This window comes from Balaenoptera ricei, chromosome 3, assembly GCF_028023285.1.
Source record: "Balaenoptera ricei isolate mBalRic1 chromosome 3, mBalRic1.hap2, whole genome shotgun sequence".
In the NCBI taxonomy this organism is placed as follows: domain Eukaryota; kingdom Metazoa; phylum Chordata; class Mammalia; order Artiodactyla; family Balaenopteridae; genus Balaenoptera; species Balaenoptera ricei.
Window position 1 is genome coordinate 78,167,863 of NC_082641.1, and position 16,233 is coordinate 78,184,095.

At 40.1% G+C, this 16,233-nt stretch overlaps 1 protein-coding gene across 1 annotated transcript in view; it reads left to right on the forward strand.

Annotated features, from left to right (window-relative positions):
• The first annotated feature begins 1,755 nt into the window (after positions 1–1,755).
• Positions 1,756–16,233, forward strand: part of LOC132363354 (MAP/microtubule affinity-regulating kinase 3-like) — a 39,826-nt gene continuing 25,348 nt past the window's right edge. The window contains exon 1 of the mRNA XM_059919081.1: positions 1,756–2,195. Coding sequence (XP_059775064.1) covers positions 1,932–2,195 — 264 coding nt within the window. The 5' untranslated portion in view covers positions 1,756–1,931. The remainder of the gene's footprint in view (positions 2,196–16,233) is intronic.

The following is a 16,233-nucleotide window of genomic DNA, read 5'->3' on the forward strand; positions in this document are numbered from 1 at the left end:
TGTGCTGTAGAGTAGGACCTTGTTGTTTATCCCTCCTATATATAATAGTTTACATCTGCTAATGCCACACTCCCAGCCCTTCCCTCTCCCACCCCCCTCCTCCTTGGCAACCACAAGTCTGTTCTCTATGTCTGTGAGTCTGTTGCTGTTTCATAGATAGGTTCATTTGTGCCATACTTTAGATTCCACATGTAAGTGGTATCACATGGTATTTGTCTTTCTCTTTCTGACTTACTTCACTTAATAATCTCTAGTTGCATCCATGTTGCTGCAGTCATCAAAGGCATTTTAGAAGAGGCTCTGCTTGCCATAGCTTCTGGCAGCGTTGCTTCCTACAGTGGAAAGAAGAATGTTGTTGATGGGAATTCCCAAAGTTAGGCTAAAGTGGGGGTGAAGTAACTTTTCTAGGTGAAGAGGTGATCTTTTTTTTTTTTTTTGATTTGTATGTGTGTGTTTTATTATATATTAGTCTCTTAAATCAAATAGAAGACAAAAAGTGGAGCTACAAACCAAAGTTACAACAGTACTAGCTTTTCTCGTCGCCCGTCTGTCTACTTTTACCAGAGGTCTTTATTTCTTCATAAGGCTTTGAGCTACTGTCCAGGGTCCTTGACTCCAACCTGAAGAACTCCCTGTGGCAGGCGGGTCTGATGGTTAAGAACTCTCTCAACTCTTGATTAACTGGGAATGTCTTGATTTCTCCCTCATTTTCGAAGGAAAGTTTTGCTACATATAGGATTCTTGGTTGACGGTTTCTTTCCTTCAACACTTCAAGTACATTGAGTCATGCCATCTGGCCTCCGAGGCTCCTGATGAGAAATCTGCTCAATGACCTTCCTGGCAAACCTTCTCTCAGCTTCATAGACTTTCATAATGTACCGTATCATGTCTTATGCAACAGAACATTTTGTATAGTATCGTGAAGTCAGTTAAGTTGTAACGTTATTTTGAGGCCAGAACTTAAGGAAAAGGAATTGAACATTTCAAGTGTAGACATTATGAGGTCTTTAAAATTATTACACATTTTCAAACTAGAAATAAAAAGGCCACTGAAGTATCCTGCAGATTTTTATTTATAACAAAGTGAATACCAATATCTAATAACACACGTAAAGAAAAATTTCTTTGGGATCCTTTTTCCTAAGTGTAAAGGTGCCTTGAACTCAAAAAGTGAGAAAACCACTGTGGTGTATCCCCAGCGGTGATGGGTCCATTTCTTGCTCTGACCTCAGAGTGCACCATTGTGATGTACTTCACAAAGCCCTATGAAAGAGAAAGGTGGGCCCAGGTTTTTGGTCCTTAGAGCCCAGGAAGCTGCTTTTGGTGACCTGACGGCCTTGGACCTACAGTTAGCTTGTGTTTTCCTTGTTTCTGCCATTTTGTTGATTTTCGTTTCTCTTTTCTCTACTCTTTTTTATTTGTGTCATTGTTCTTTCTACAGTTAGCATAGTGAGTATTGTTGGTATAGTTAATACTTGATTAGCATAGTTAGTGTAGTTAGTACTAGTTAGTGCTGTTGGTACAGTTAGCGTAGTTAGCGTTGTTAGTAGAGACAGCACACTTAGCCCTGTTAGTACAGTTAGCATTGTTAGTTAGTGTAGTTAGTGTTGCTAGGTAGTGCTGTCAGTCAGTGTAGTTAGCAGATCACCATGATGAAGGGCCTCACAGCCAAATCTGCTGGCAAGGAGGCTCATATTGATGACTTCGAGATCCTCCACACCATTGGTGAAGGCACCTTCGGTAAAGTGAAGTTGGCCCGGCACATTCTGACCGGGACACAGGTGGCTGTGAAGGTCATAAAGAAAAGGCGTCAGAGCTTCTCAAGTGTCCAGGCACTTTTCCGGGAAGTGTGCAGTCTGAAGGCTCTGAATCACCCCAATATTGTAAAACTGCTGGGGGTGATTGACACAGAGGAGACATTTTTCGTGGTGATGGAGTACCTCAGTGGGGGGGACATGTACCGCTATTTGAAGACCCATGGCCGTATGACAGAGGCGGAGGCCCGAGGCCCGTTCCAGCAGCTGGTCTCCGCCCTGCAGCACTGCCACCGGAGGGGCATCGTGCACCGAGACCTGAAGCCACTGAGCCTCCTCTTTGATTCCAACATGAATATCAAACTTACAGACTTTGGCCTCAGCAACAAGTGTGATGGCACTGTCCAACTGGACACGATCTGCGGCACACACCCTTATGCTGCCCCGGAACTCCTCCTGGGGCAGAGCTCCAGCGGCCCTGCGGTGGACGTGTGGAGCTTGGGAGTAGTGCTGTACACCATGGTAACTGGGTCCCAGCCCTTTGTGGGAAAAGACTTCCAGGAGCTGCGGAAGCAAATCCTACAAGGGCAATACCCCATCCCACCTTATCTGTCTTTGAAGATAAGGGATCTGTTACAAAAAATGATTGCCCTCAACCCCAGTGACAGAGGCACCTTACCTGACCTCATGAGGCATCCATGGGTCAACATGGGCCAGAAGGAGCCACTCCAGCCACCCTGTGAAGAGGACCTGGAGGTGACAATGGTGAGGACTCCGGGCTTGACTTGCTACCAGATCCAGGACACTGGGACAGGCAGTGTGAGCTCCAAGAAACCCAAGGTGGAGGTCTCCATCATAACTCTGAAGCCCTTCTCTTGCGGGGACCTCTGTGGCAGTGAACTTGAGCCTTCTCCAAGCCCTGTGGTGTCCTCCCTGCAAACCAGGTGGCTCTACCACAGAAAAAATGTGCAGCTGCAGGAAGACCAGCAGGCAGGGCAGAAGACCGGTGAGTCTGCCTGTCCCCCACCCAGCCTGGAGGCGAGGACTGCCACCCCCAGCCCAGCCCCCCAGTGTGGCACTGGGACATCCACCTCCAGCAGCAGCAGGATTGGAGCCCCAGAGGGAAGCAGCTGCCCCCTGGGTGTGTCCAACACTGGAAGGTCCTCCCACGCTGGGCAGCCTGATTGTGTGTCCTCATCCACTCTCTCTGGCCAGAGCCAGAAAAAGCAAGGGGTGGCTGGGAGAATCTGGAACTTTATTTTGAAACATCTTTGTTGCAAGCTGCCCAGCATGAGGCGTCATAATAAAGTGAGCCCATGTGAACCCCATGGATGACCGAGGCAGGAAGGTCAGGCCGCCGCGCTCCCTGGGGCCCGGTGCAGGGGAAGAGGAGTGTGTTCTCTGCACGGCCTTCAGAAGCATCGTATCCAAGACCCTGGCCAGCTCAGAGGATGGTCCGGAGCAGCCCGGGCGACTGAAAGCGAGGCCACCGTGGCTGCAGGTCTGCCCCTCAACCCCCACCTGGGTGAAACTTGAGAGACTGGACTGTCATTCCTGGGGCACGTCTCCCCTCCCCCACTCTTCTGTCTTCCGTGTTGGTGGGGGAGGGGGATAGTTCTTGTTCCAAGAACTCCTTGGTTCTTCCAATTCTAGTTAATAAACTTGATGCTCCAGAAAAAAAAAAAGAAACTTGAGAAGTTAGTTTTACAAAAGAGAATAAATAAAAATATTAATCATCTTCTAAAAAAAAAAAAAAGAAAAAAGAAAATAACATCTGGCCCTACCTAAGATGTTGCTACAAATTCAGCTGACAGGGCAAGGAAATGTATGTTTATACATTTCTATACAAATGAATACATTTCTCTATATGTAACTATCTGTATCTATGTTACACTAAACATAAGTTCATACTGATGTCTGCAACTCTAATCTATTACCACAGGGATCATTCTAGTCTCCTCCTCTCATTTATTTGTAACCTCCACTCCAACAATGAGAAACCTAGCCCCCCCCCCCAATGACTATTCATTTTCTTAATTGTACCATTGTGTATAAATTGTTAACCTATGCTTACACCCAGGGGAGGTGACTTTATCAGCAAGAGTTCAGTAATTTAGTCAGGTTCTTTGGCCTTTAGTCTTATAGATTCTACTCATTTCCATTTGTTTAAGTCAGCACCTTTTGCCTCTATTCCCTTCCCTGAGGCTGTTTCAGACATTTGTAATGCAGTTAGAGTGTTTTGTCACATTCTGCATTCCTTTCTGAGATTGCCTGACCTACTAAATTGTGTTTTTAAAATTTGTATACATTAAGGTTCACTCTTTGTGCTGTAAAAGGCTATGGATTTTTGCAAATTCATAGTGTCATTTATCCACCATTACTATAACATACAGAATAGATTCAATGCCCCCAAAATATCCCTGGTAACTCACTTATTCAACTCTTTCTCCTTCCATAACCACTGATCTTTTTACCATTTCACTAGTTTTGCATTTCCTGGAATGTGATATAATTAGAATCAGGGTAATTAGCCCTTTCACACTGATTTCTTTCACTTAGCAATATATATTTAAGATTGACATGTCTTTTAATATTTTTCTAGATTATACCTTTTTAAAATCACTGAAAAATTCCATCATATCATATTTTACTTATCCACTCACTTATTAGAGAATTTCTTGGTTGCTTCCAGTTTTTGGTGATTATGAATACAGCTGCTATAAACATTCATGTGCAGGTTTTTGTGTGGACATAAGATTTCAGTTAGGTAAATACCTAGGAGAGTAATTATTGGATCATGTGATAAAAGTAGGTTTAGCCTTGTAAGAAGCTGCCAAAGTGTCTTCCAAAGTAGCCATAACCACCAGCAAGAGTGAGAGTTTCTGTTGATTTGCATCCTAGTCCCCAGCTGGTATTGTCAGTTTTGGGGATTTAAAAAATATTTTTTACAGGGGCTTTATTCATAACTGCCCAAATATGGGAACACCTGAGATGTTAGTAGGTGGAAAGATCCTATATGGGGTACATCCAGTCAAGGGAATGTTATTCAGTGAAAAAAAGAAATGAGCTATGGAGCCATAAGGAGACATGTGGGGAAAGGTAAATGCTTATTATTAACTGAAAGAAGCCATCTAAAAAGGTTACACATTACATGATTCCAACTATACAGGATATTCTGGAGAAGACAGAACTATGGAAACAGTAAAAAGATCAGTGGGTTGCCAGGGGTTAAGGTGGAGAGAGGGAAGACCCAGGTGTTTCTCATCCCAGGACTCCCGGAGTCCTGGTAGAACTCCCGAGATTCTGCAAGATCTGGCTTCCTCTGAGAAGAGTGGTCGAGCGCCTCCAGTCTTGATTCCGCCATATTCCAAGCCACCTGTGATTGCTCAGCACAAGTTTTTTTTGCATTTTAACCACTCTAATAGGTATGTAGATGTATCTCATTTATGTTTTAACTTGTAATTCCCTAACGACAGATGATGTTGAGCATCTTTTCATATATTTATTTGCCATCTTTGGTAATATGTCTCTTCAGATCTTTTGCCCATATTTTAGTTGGGCTGTTTGTTTTCCTATGGATTTTTAAGGGTTCTTTCTATATTTTGGATATAAATCCTTTATCACAGGGGTCCCCAACTCCGGGTCTGTGACCTGTTAGGAACTGGGCCGCATAGCAGGAGGTAAGCGATGGGCCAACGAGTGAAGCTTCATCTGCTGCCCCCCATTGCTAGCATCACTGCCTGAACCATCCCCCCTCCTCCATCCGTGGAAAAATTGTCTTCCACAAAACCGGTCCCTGGTGCCAAAAATGCTGGGGACTGCTGCTTTATCAGATATATATTTTGCAAATATTTTCTCCCAGTCTGTAGCTTGTCTTTTCATACTCTTAACAATGTCTTTCCAGAGCAGAGTTTTTCATTTTAATAAAGTCCAACTTATCCATTTCTTCTTTCATGAGTTGTGCTTTTGGTGTCGTGAACAAAGTTCACCACTAAATCCAAGAACACAAGTATTCTCTTATGCTTTCTTCTAAAAGTTTTATAGTTTTGAATTTTACATTTAGGTCTGTGATCTCTTTTGAGTTTAATATTGTGAAAAGTGTAAGGTCTATATCTAGGGTGTTTTATAATTTTTTTTTGCATATGAACATCTATATCATCATTTGTTGAAAGAACATCCTTTTTAAATTAAATTGTCTTTGCTTCTTCATCAAAGATTAGATGATTACATTTGGGTGGGCCTATTTCTGCATTCTCTATTCTGTACATTGTCTATTATTTTTCCAGTACCACATTATCTTGATTACTGTGGCTTTATAGTAAAGCTTGAAATTGGGTAGAGTGAGTCCTCCAACTTTGTTATTCTTCTTTAGTATTGTGTTGGCAATTCTAGATCTTTTGTCTTTTCATATACACTTTTGAATCAGTTTTTCGACATCTGTGAAATAGCTTGCTTGGTGTTTGGTTGGGACTGCATTAAAGTCACAGACTAAGTTGGGAAGAATTGACATCTTAACAAGGAAGTGTGTTTCAATACAGGAACACAGTATTTCTCCATTTACTTAGATTTCTAAAAATTTCTTTCATCAGAGTTTTGTAGTTTTCCATATACAGATTTTGTACATATACATAAGAATCTTATTTTATTTCTTGGTGCCATTATAAATGATATTGATTGTTTTTTAAATTTCAAATTCCAATTGTTCATTGCTGCTGTATAGGAAAACAATTGATTTTTGTATATTATCCTAATATCTTGTGACCTTGCTGTACTCACTCATTATGTGAGTTCCAGGAGCTTTTTGTTGTTGTTGCTGTTGATTTTTAAAAAATTTGTCTACATAGTCAATCATGTTATCTGCAAATAAATAGTTTCATTTCCAATTTTTCTTTTTGTTTGTTTTAAATTTTCTCTTCTTGTCTTATTTCACTAACTGGGACTTCTGGTACAATAATGAATAGGAGTGGTGAGAGGAGTATCCTTGTTCTGGATCTAAGGGAGAAAACAACCAGTTTCTTCCCGGTAAATATGATGTTAGTTGTCGGTCTTTAGTAGATGTTCTTTATTAATGTGAGAAAGTTCTCTTCTGTTCCTAGTTTGCTGTTTATCAAAGATTTTGCAAATATTATCCCCATTCTATAATTTGTCTTTATATTTTATTCTATCTTTTGTTATATACACATTTTACACTTGCTTCCCAAGATTATCATATATAAGCTCTCAGATAAACTTTGAGCTTCTTTGTATCCTTCTATTCTTCCTTTATTTTTCTCTCCAGTGCCTAAGACTTCTTAGTGGTCAAGTATATGGGCTTAGGAATCAGATTCTTCTGGGTTCAATTCCTAGATTTCCCTTTACTACTTGTCTGACCTTGGAAAAATTCTTTTACCTCTCTGAGCCTTAATTTTCTCCCCTGAAAAAGTTGGTATATTATACCTTTCTCAAAGCGTCTTTGTAACATATTTGTAAGTACTCAGTAAGTGGCTGCTTTTATGGAGAAAGTTAATGTATTTTTTAATTCTGGAAAACATTAAGATTATATTATCCAGTTGTGTGACATTTCTAAGGAAAGAAAGTGACCAGAATATAGTTTCATTTATGCAAATGTTTTCTTCTGTGAACAGAGAAATATCTCAGTCAAATTCTAGATCCATCCATGTTATATCACTGTTATAAGTAAGTAATCTTCTTCTAATTATTAGCCTTGACCGGGATGATAGAAGTGGTATTAAATTTTTGTTGCAGGGAAACTTGATGGGGACAATCTTTCACCGATGTGTGTAAAATGTTGTGGCTATAACCTGGAAAGTTGGTTGTTTAAATGCTTTACAGAAATTATAAATCAATGCAAAGAATGTTATTAATGAGTTACTAATACACAAAAGAAAATCCTTGGTGTACTATTACTTCATTATGGACATTCAAGTGGGATTTGTATTACCTGCACACACAGTTGGGCACGGGGAAGAAGTTGGTGACTGCTGTATTTCGTTGTCACAGTACTTATTTTGTATTTCTCAGATTGACATCACAAATTGGGAACAACTTGTCTAGAAATAGCTAAGGTTCTGCTATGAAGAGGATTTAATTGGGAATGTGCTCTTGGAATTTCTGAATTTGAAGAAGTATGATTGTTGAAGGCATACCAAGTGTTTGGAAAACAATACTTGCCAACTGTGTAAAACCAACGTGAATCCTGGGCTAGAAATTAAGCCGTTTGGGTGCTAGGGGCCCATTATTTCCCTTGCTTTAAATTGCTTAACCTTTCTTGGTTTCTCCAGATATAAAACAGTAATCATACTTTCCCTTATTTAGCTCACAGAATGTTATAAGAACAGAACAAAGATTCTTCATTTGTTTTCCATTACTTATAGGCTGAAATCCAAATTCCTTAGCAATATCATAGTGGCTGAAAAGACAGGTTTTGGAGTCAGATAGATATTTTGAGCCCAGATTTTTACCTCCATACACAGCCATGTTCTTGGACAGTTTACTTGGCCTTTCCAAGCTTCGGTTTCCTCATCTATAAAATAAAGATAATAATTTTTTCCTCATAAGGGTTGGTGTGAGAATTAAATTGGGTAATGCATGTACAAGGAAAGTACAGAGTTTGGTACATTTTATGTGTTCAGTAAATGGTAGCTGCTGGTATTCACATCACTGTGTCATATAGGCATTTGCTAGGTGGTCTTTCCAACCTCATCCGCCAGGTGGTCTTTCCAACCTCATCCGCCATCATTGACTCCCTAATTCACTCCTTGTTTATGCTGAGTACACTTCTCTATTACAACACACCCCACTTACCTCCTGACTTTTCTCTGTCATTACACTGTGTATCTTTGATGTCAGAAATGTTAGCCTATCCATGGTTGGATCCTCATTAGTTAACAGGAGATTGTAGCCAGTTAACTCAAGAAAATTGTGTAGAACTAAGCTAATATAGGGATAGTCATAAATATATAAGAATTGGTCAGATAAATGTTATATTCTGTGCATTAACGATAAAGTGAATAAAAATCCCTGTGTGTATGAGACATCTTAAACCAGTGGTCAGTGGGCCAAACTAGCTATATGGAGCTGTTTTATCTGGTCTTTGATGTTAAAATAAATCAGTGGAATTGACAACAAAAGTTTGCATTTCTGGCTTCTCTTGAAAAGGTTGGAGACCTAGAAACTGAACCTCCATTGCTTCATAGAAATGGTTGGGGTTCTCCATGTAGCCTCACTCTCCACTCAGGTGATAAGCAGTAGAGACACTTTGCAACAGAGACTCTTTGTGTGACTACCAGCAGAAAGTTCATATTTTCCTTCAGAAAAGGAGCTTTGATTCATGCAAAATAAGGAAGAATACTGCTCTTTATTTATTCCCAGGTAGGTAGGGCATAACTGATCTACCTGAAGAAGCAACAGCAGCCACCTACACCACATCCCAGTTCACCTAACCAAATATTCTTTAAAATGTTTGATCTTGGTAAAGCCCATATTTCTATTGCTATGTATAGTTTTGGTACTGAAAATCCTATTCAAAATTGCTCTTGTTGTTTGTTCTGTGCTCTTCTGAGAAGCCCTACAGTTTGTAAAGATGACTTTGAGTTATTTATAGAGATGGATTGTGTTAGATGAGCCCTGTTTTCCTAAAGCCCTATGACAGAGGTAGGTGGTGACAGGGTCCAGGGGCCCCTGTGCACTCATGTTAGGAGGCTGTGTAGAAGAGTGTTTTACATGGGTATCAGGCCAGTTTACAAGTTGAGTTTTTTGGGGGGTATTCATTCAAATTTTGATCACTTCAGTAATTAAATTAAATGTCATCTCTTGTGGCTGCAAGTACATCCCATAAATTCTCATGCTTAGGAGAATACCCACAAAGAACAAAGGGAAATGACTTAGCAGTAATCTAGTTAATTTGGTCAATGTAGGCACCCCAATTGGCTGTATCATATTCTGTTTTGAAACTTGAATTGTGCACCCTTTTTTTTTGTTTGTTTACACTGACTAAATTGAGCATAAAATTACCAGATCATTTTACTCCATGTTTTACATATACAGCATAAAAGCCAGATTAAGCAAAGAGATAGTATTTTTCTCTGAGCAGAGTGTGGGAATTTGAGTTCTTATCAGACTTTGAAACCTGTGAATGTTAAATTATACTTGGTTGACATTTCCTGCTTTTACTTGTCATTGAATTTATTTTCTTCTTCTGAAGCCCAAAGCAAACTTTCAGCTGTATATCCTTCAATGCACTGATGTGAGAAGAGATGAGGTAGAGTTGCAGCTGGGAAAATATTTAAAAATTTAATCAAGAAAATTTTGTATTATTCAGCTCAAGTACAGGAACAAACATGACTTGTGTAAGATTTGGCAACCTCTCATTCCTCTTTCAAAATGAGGCACATCCAAAACACCTTCATGAGGCATGTACTAATTGGCTCTTGCTGCTTGCTAGTTATTGTGTTATTACCTAATCTTATCCATTCAGAGATCCAAAAGGAGACCCATTTACAAGAGACAGTATAATTCAGTGGATTAAGTACAAACCCTGAAGTTTAATGCTCTGGTGCTGCTGACTTACTTGCCAGACTCTTGGGAATATGCGTCAACATTACAATATCTGAGTTTCCATAAGGAACATAATGGTTCTCTTTCCCCACCTCCAACATAAAGATATTATAATGACTTAAAGGTAAATTGCTGTAAAAGAAAATAATACAATTCAATGAATGTGGTAAGAAATAATTAGATGAGTATATAGACAATATGTTTATAAGAGGATATAATAACAGAGTAACTCAATTTTCATCACCAAATGACTCAACCATGTGCATGATCTTTCTTATATAAGCAGTAACTCTTCACAAGCACTCTTTACTTCTTGTCTGACCGGTGAAATGGGCTTGATGGGTTAACTTAAACTCCACTGAGATGTAGATACTGTCCCACAAGTATGCACTTTTAATATCTGGCTAAAAATCTCCTTCTATGAGAGGCCTTTTCCAAGTAATCTCCCCAATATAATTCCTGACCCAGTTGAATTTGCTCTCTTGTAGGTAATACCACGTAACTTTTCTTACGGAAGCTGTGGCCCAGGATTACATCTTTCAGTTTTGCTGTGGGCCTGCTCCTAAAGAGAGTGCCTTGAGTGCGGGACCCAACTTCTTCATCCTTGTATCCCGTAGGGCAGGTAGAGTGTCTGGTCTCTAGCTGCCTGCTCAGTGCATGATTATTGAAAGTATGAATCTATCCGTCAACAGTAGTGCTTTGGTAACCATTTACTCTAACAAGGTTAAGTTACTTCAACTCAATAGACCTCAGACTTTTCTACCTGTAAAATGAAGATTTGGACTAGCTAGTAAAAAAGTTTCCTTACAACTCCAAAATTTGACTCTATGATTTTATGTATTGTAAAACATGGCAAATATACATAACTTAAAAAGTTTGTGGGTCCCTGGTACGAATGATGTGGGAAAACAGAAAGATTTTGAGTTTGACTTATTGAAGTATTACTGTTTAATTTTAATTTATTGATGTATTTATGCTCATTTGTATTTCAGAAAGTATTACAAAATAATTAGGTGATCAAACATTTGGGGGGTTGTTTGTTTATAAACATATACTTGATAGAATAGCCATTGAAAATTATAATAAAAAAATGAACACTGACTTAAATAATATACTTACAGAAAATTAAATAGTGAAAAGAAATTAAAACAATAAAACATAATTAGGTATCTTGATGGCCAGCAAACATCAACCATGACTGTTAACATATGACTATCGTCCTAAGTGAAAATTTGTTACTTTTAGTGGAAATCTTAATGTTTGAAAGTTTTATCATCAAGAGTTTGGGTATATTAAACATTCCATGTAGAGACAGGCTTCTGGACATATGGAATTGACTTTGACTTAAATCCAGGTGACCCCTCTTATGACATGACTACCAATTACCTTTTCTTATAGATGTGAGGGAATGGTCAGGAGGGAGTGTGAGACCTTCCCTTTCTTTAGGTCCTTTTAAGGTGCTGAAAGTCTTGTTTCTCCTCTGCCCATGCCTGACTTGCCTGGGGGAGCGCAAAGCTGCAGGGCCTGTTTAGCTGCTGCTATTTACGTGTGCTGACCAAGGTTTATATGCCAATCACTTTCATATCAGAACTCTGTAGTTGAGAAAGCACCTTTGAAAAATTCAGTGATGCCTGTTCCAGGAGGGATTTTTATTTGAAATTCTGGCTTATTACTCCTTCCTCTTCATTTTGGTCTCTTCTTCTTCTTCCTTCACCATGATTCTCCATTCATTTATTCACTCATAAACACATATGGGACACTTCCTATATACCAAACACTTTGTTGGGTCATGAGGATAGAGAGCTAAAGATATGCTCCTCACCATCTAAGAGCTTATTGCCGAGTATCATTTTTTTTGGGTACAAAGTCTTTGCAAGATTGGTCCTTTGCTGTTTATAACCACTGGGCATATACTTATACTTTGAATGCTTAGCTTTTTTTTTTCTTTTAATTTTTTTTGATGTGGACCATTTTTAAAGTTTTATTGAACTTGTTACAATATTGCTTCTGTTTAATGTTTTGGTTTTTTGGCTGCAAGGCATGTGGGATCTTAGTTCCCTGACCAGGGATTGAACCCGCACCCCCTGCATTGGAAGGTGAAGTCTTAACCCCTGGACCACCAGGGAAGTCCCTGAATGCTTAGCTTTTGATTCTTAGCTTTAAATAATTGATTCCTAAATTCTGTTAAGTATCTGTGGAAGTCAATCAGCCAAAGCTGTCTTTAACCATCAGTTAAAAAGATATGACCACTTAATATTAGTTTTCTTTCGTTTTGCAAATGTCTCTTTTTCAATGAGAATTTCAAAACCAGGATAATGCTTTTGCAGCTTTAAGCTTTCTGATAACCAGCTTCTAATCTTATTGGTCACTAAATTTGAGGGTGGATGTGGAAAGAAAATTTTTATTTAGGTTATAAGGTCTGGCTCCTCTCTTAAACTTTATTGAAATCCTCTGATGAAGCTATAAACTTCCTGCTTCCACTTTCTTTTCTTTCTCCTTAACAGTTATAGATATAGGAGACAAAGACTTAGATCTCCGTTTGAAATTTATGGGATAGTTAGTAGAGAAATTATTGCAAGCTTTCAGAGTTGAGGATGGAGAAGCTACTTAAGTCTATTATTGTAGCTAAGCTGAAGGAGAGGGAAATAATAGGAAAAAGGCCATTATAAGGAACCACAGCAGTCAATTTGTTTGAGCCAAAGACAATGACTGTTTTGATTCTTTATTGCTTCATAACTCTCCTCTTCCCCAAAACTTGGTGGCTTAAAACAATAACCGTTAATTATATCTCCTAATTCTTTGGGCTGACTGGGTTCAGCTGAGTGATTCTTCTGGTTCACATGAAGTCATCTGGGGCTGCAGCTACTTTGGATCTCAACTGGGCCAGAGCACCGAAGATGGCATACTTAGGTAGCAGTGATGCTGGCCATCAGCTGGTAGCTCAGCTAGCGCTGTCAGCTGGGGGCCTTGATTCTTCTTGAGACCTCCTAAGCGTCTCCTTACGGCTGCTGAGGCTTCTGTGTAGCGTGGTGGTTGCATTTCAAGAGGCAGGAAGTGGAGGCTGCCAGTCCTCTTAAAGTCTGGCCCTAAAGTGGCATAGCTTCCCTTCCCTTCTATTCTACTGGTCAGAGCAGTCACAGGCCCAACTTATATTCAAGGGGGTAAAGAAATAGACTTCACTTCTCATGGGAGGCAGTAACAAAGAAATCGCAGTTAACTTTAATCAACCGTAGTAAATCTATGTGTAACTAACCAATATAAAAGCTAGTGTTTGAAAAAAAGAGAGGGGTATAAAAAAGACTAGGTATCTCCTGAATGCATGTGATATAAAGGGGGAAATTAGCTGCTCCTGATCACGTTCAGTTGGGTTTAAGAAATGGTTTCCTTAGACCAGGGGTCCCCAACCCCTGGGCTGCACCAGCAGGAGGTGAGCCGTGGGCGAGCCAGCAAAGCTTCATCTGAGACTCCCCATTGCTCCCAATCGCTTGCATTACTGCCTGAACCATTCCTCCCCCCCAACCCCGTCCCTGGAGAAATTGTCTTCCATGAAACCGGTCCCTGGTGCCAAAAAGACTGGGGACCGCTGCCTTAGATCATTCATTCTCAAACTTGAGTGTTCAGAATTTCTAGGAGGGCATGTTAAAACACATATTGCTGGACCCAACCCCTAGAGTTTCTGATTAAGCAGCCTGGGTTGGGGCCTGGGAATTTGAATTTCTAACTAACCCTCAGATGATGCTGATACTACTGGTCTTAGGAACCACAAGTGGAGAACCACTGTTTTAGACTGTGCAGGGCCAGAAAAAGTGAGAAAATAAAAAAAGAGAGAAGAAGGAAATATATTCTTTTCCTCTAATGGTATTTTTAAAAGCCAGTAGTATAAATTTAAGTTTCAGGCCACCATGAACATGTTAACATGGGGCCTTTATGTTTGTCATGGTCATTAATCCTAGTGCTGCAACATCAACCCCTGAAATCTCATTAGTTTAACACAGCAAAGGCTATTCTTACTTATGTAAAGTCCAGCGTGAGTCAGTAGCTTTCCTCTGTTTGGCACTACAGCATCTGGAACATGTGACCCTCAGTATTGCTGAGGCAGGGAAGAGGGAAGAGAGGTGAACAAGGCATACCAGTTCTGAAATGCCTCACCCTGGAAGTGAAACAGGTTAACTTCTCTGAGAGTCCTTTGGCCAGAACTAGTCACATGACCTCAACCTAAATGCAAAAGAAGCTGGGAGATGTTGGGAGCACGTGGATAATTAGCAAGCCCTGACTATCTCTGCTAAAGCACCCAACTAACTTTAATGTCCCATATTCTATGATTAGGCAGGGCTGGAAGTAGAAAGAGTCCCACAGGCCTTCAAAACCACATGTACGGGCTTCCCTGGTGGCGCAGTGGTTGAGAATCTGCCTGCCAATGCAGGAGACACGGGTTCGAGCCCTGGTCTGGGAAGATCCCACGTGCCGCGGAGGAGCTGGGCCCGTGAGCCACAACTGCTGAGCCTGCGCGTCTGGAGCCTGTGCCCCGCAACAAGAGAGGCCGCGACGGTGAAAGGCCCGCGCACCGCGATGAAGAGTGGCCCCCGCTTGCCGCAACTAGAGAGGGCCCTCGCACAGAAAAGAAGACCCAACACAGTCAAAAATAAATAAATAAATAAATAAATTTAAAAAAAAAAAAAAGAAAGAAAAGTGATCATTTAAAAAAAAAACAAAAAAACCACATGTACACCTCTGCTTACAATTCTTCAAACATTACTGTTATGACTTTAAAATATTTATTCTTGTCTATGAGTAATTTATGGTTTTATTCCTAATTTTCTGTGTGACATTAAACAGAATGCCTAATGACATCACTATCTCAAAAGGAAAATCTGTCGTAAAACCTCTTTTTCTCCTATTACAAATAACATGGTAAGTCTTTGTTCCAGGCCATTTTAGTTGTTCTGTTAAAGAGTGATGAACACCATCTCTTTTTCTTTGCTGATTTTGCCAAGCACATAATTCTTTAGGTAATTATTGAGGTGATTACTTATGCTTCTGGAGTCTCGACAGCTTGTGCCTATTGGCATCAGGGCATTATCAGGACTTTAAAACCATCTTGTGGGTGTTTTTGAAAACAAAGGAATGTTTTAACCGTATTATGTAATACTGTTAGCCAAGTATTAGATAATACAGTACGGAATATTGTCAGTGAGAAACAAAGCTCAGGTTTGGTTTAGTTTCTTCATCAGCTTCCCTTTTACTGCTGTTGCCTACCTTTGTCTGGAATTCTTTTCTTACGGTGCCTCCACAAAAATTGATACAGTAAATCCCCTACATACAAACCTTCAAGTTTCAAACTTTTAAAGATGCAAATGTGCGTTCGAATGTCCAATCGTGAAAGTTAGTTCACATGTCTGGCGTACATTGTCACATGCGTGCATCCTCTACAAGTGGTTGTGCTTTTGTGTACTTTACTGTACAGTACTGTATAGAGTACAGTAGTACAGTATCTTTATTTCAAGCTAGATCTGCAGGGGGATGACTTCACTGAACTCCTTGCTGTGCAACACAAGGAGCTTACTAATGAAGAGCTGATGGAATTGGAGGCCCAGAGAAAGGATGAAGAGAGACAAGAGGAAGAAGAAGTAACTAAAGAACCGAAGAGATTCACAGCACAGGAAAGGGGATTTTCGTCATCTGAGGAGGCGCTATTAGTTTTTGAGGCACAGGACCGGAACGTAGAACGGTACACGAAGGTTGCAGCAGCCATTCAGAATGCAATCCAGTGCTACCATGTCATCTATAACGAGAAAAAAAGAGCTACTACCAAGACATCACTGGATCGTTTTTTCAAGAGGGTAGATGGAATTGAATCCAGCAAGGAACCAGAACCTGTGCCATCAACATCAGGCGTGAGTGCAATTGCAGCTTGCCCTCCATC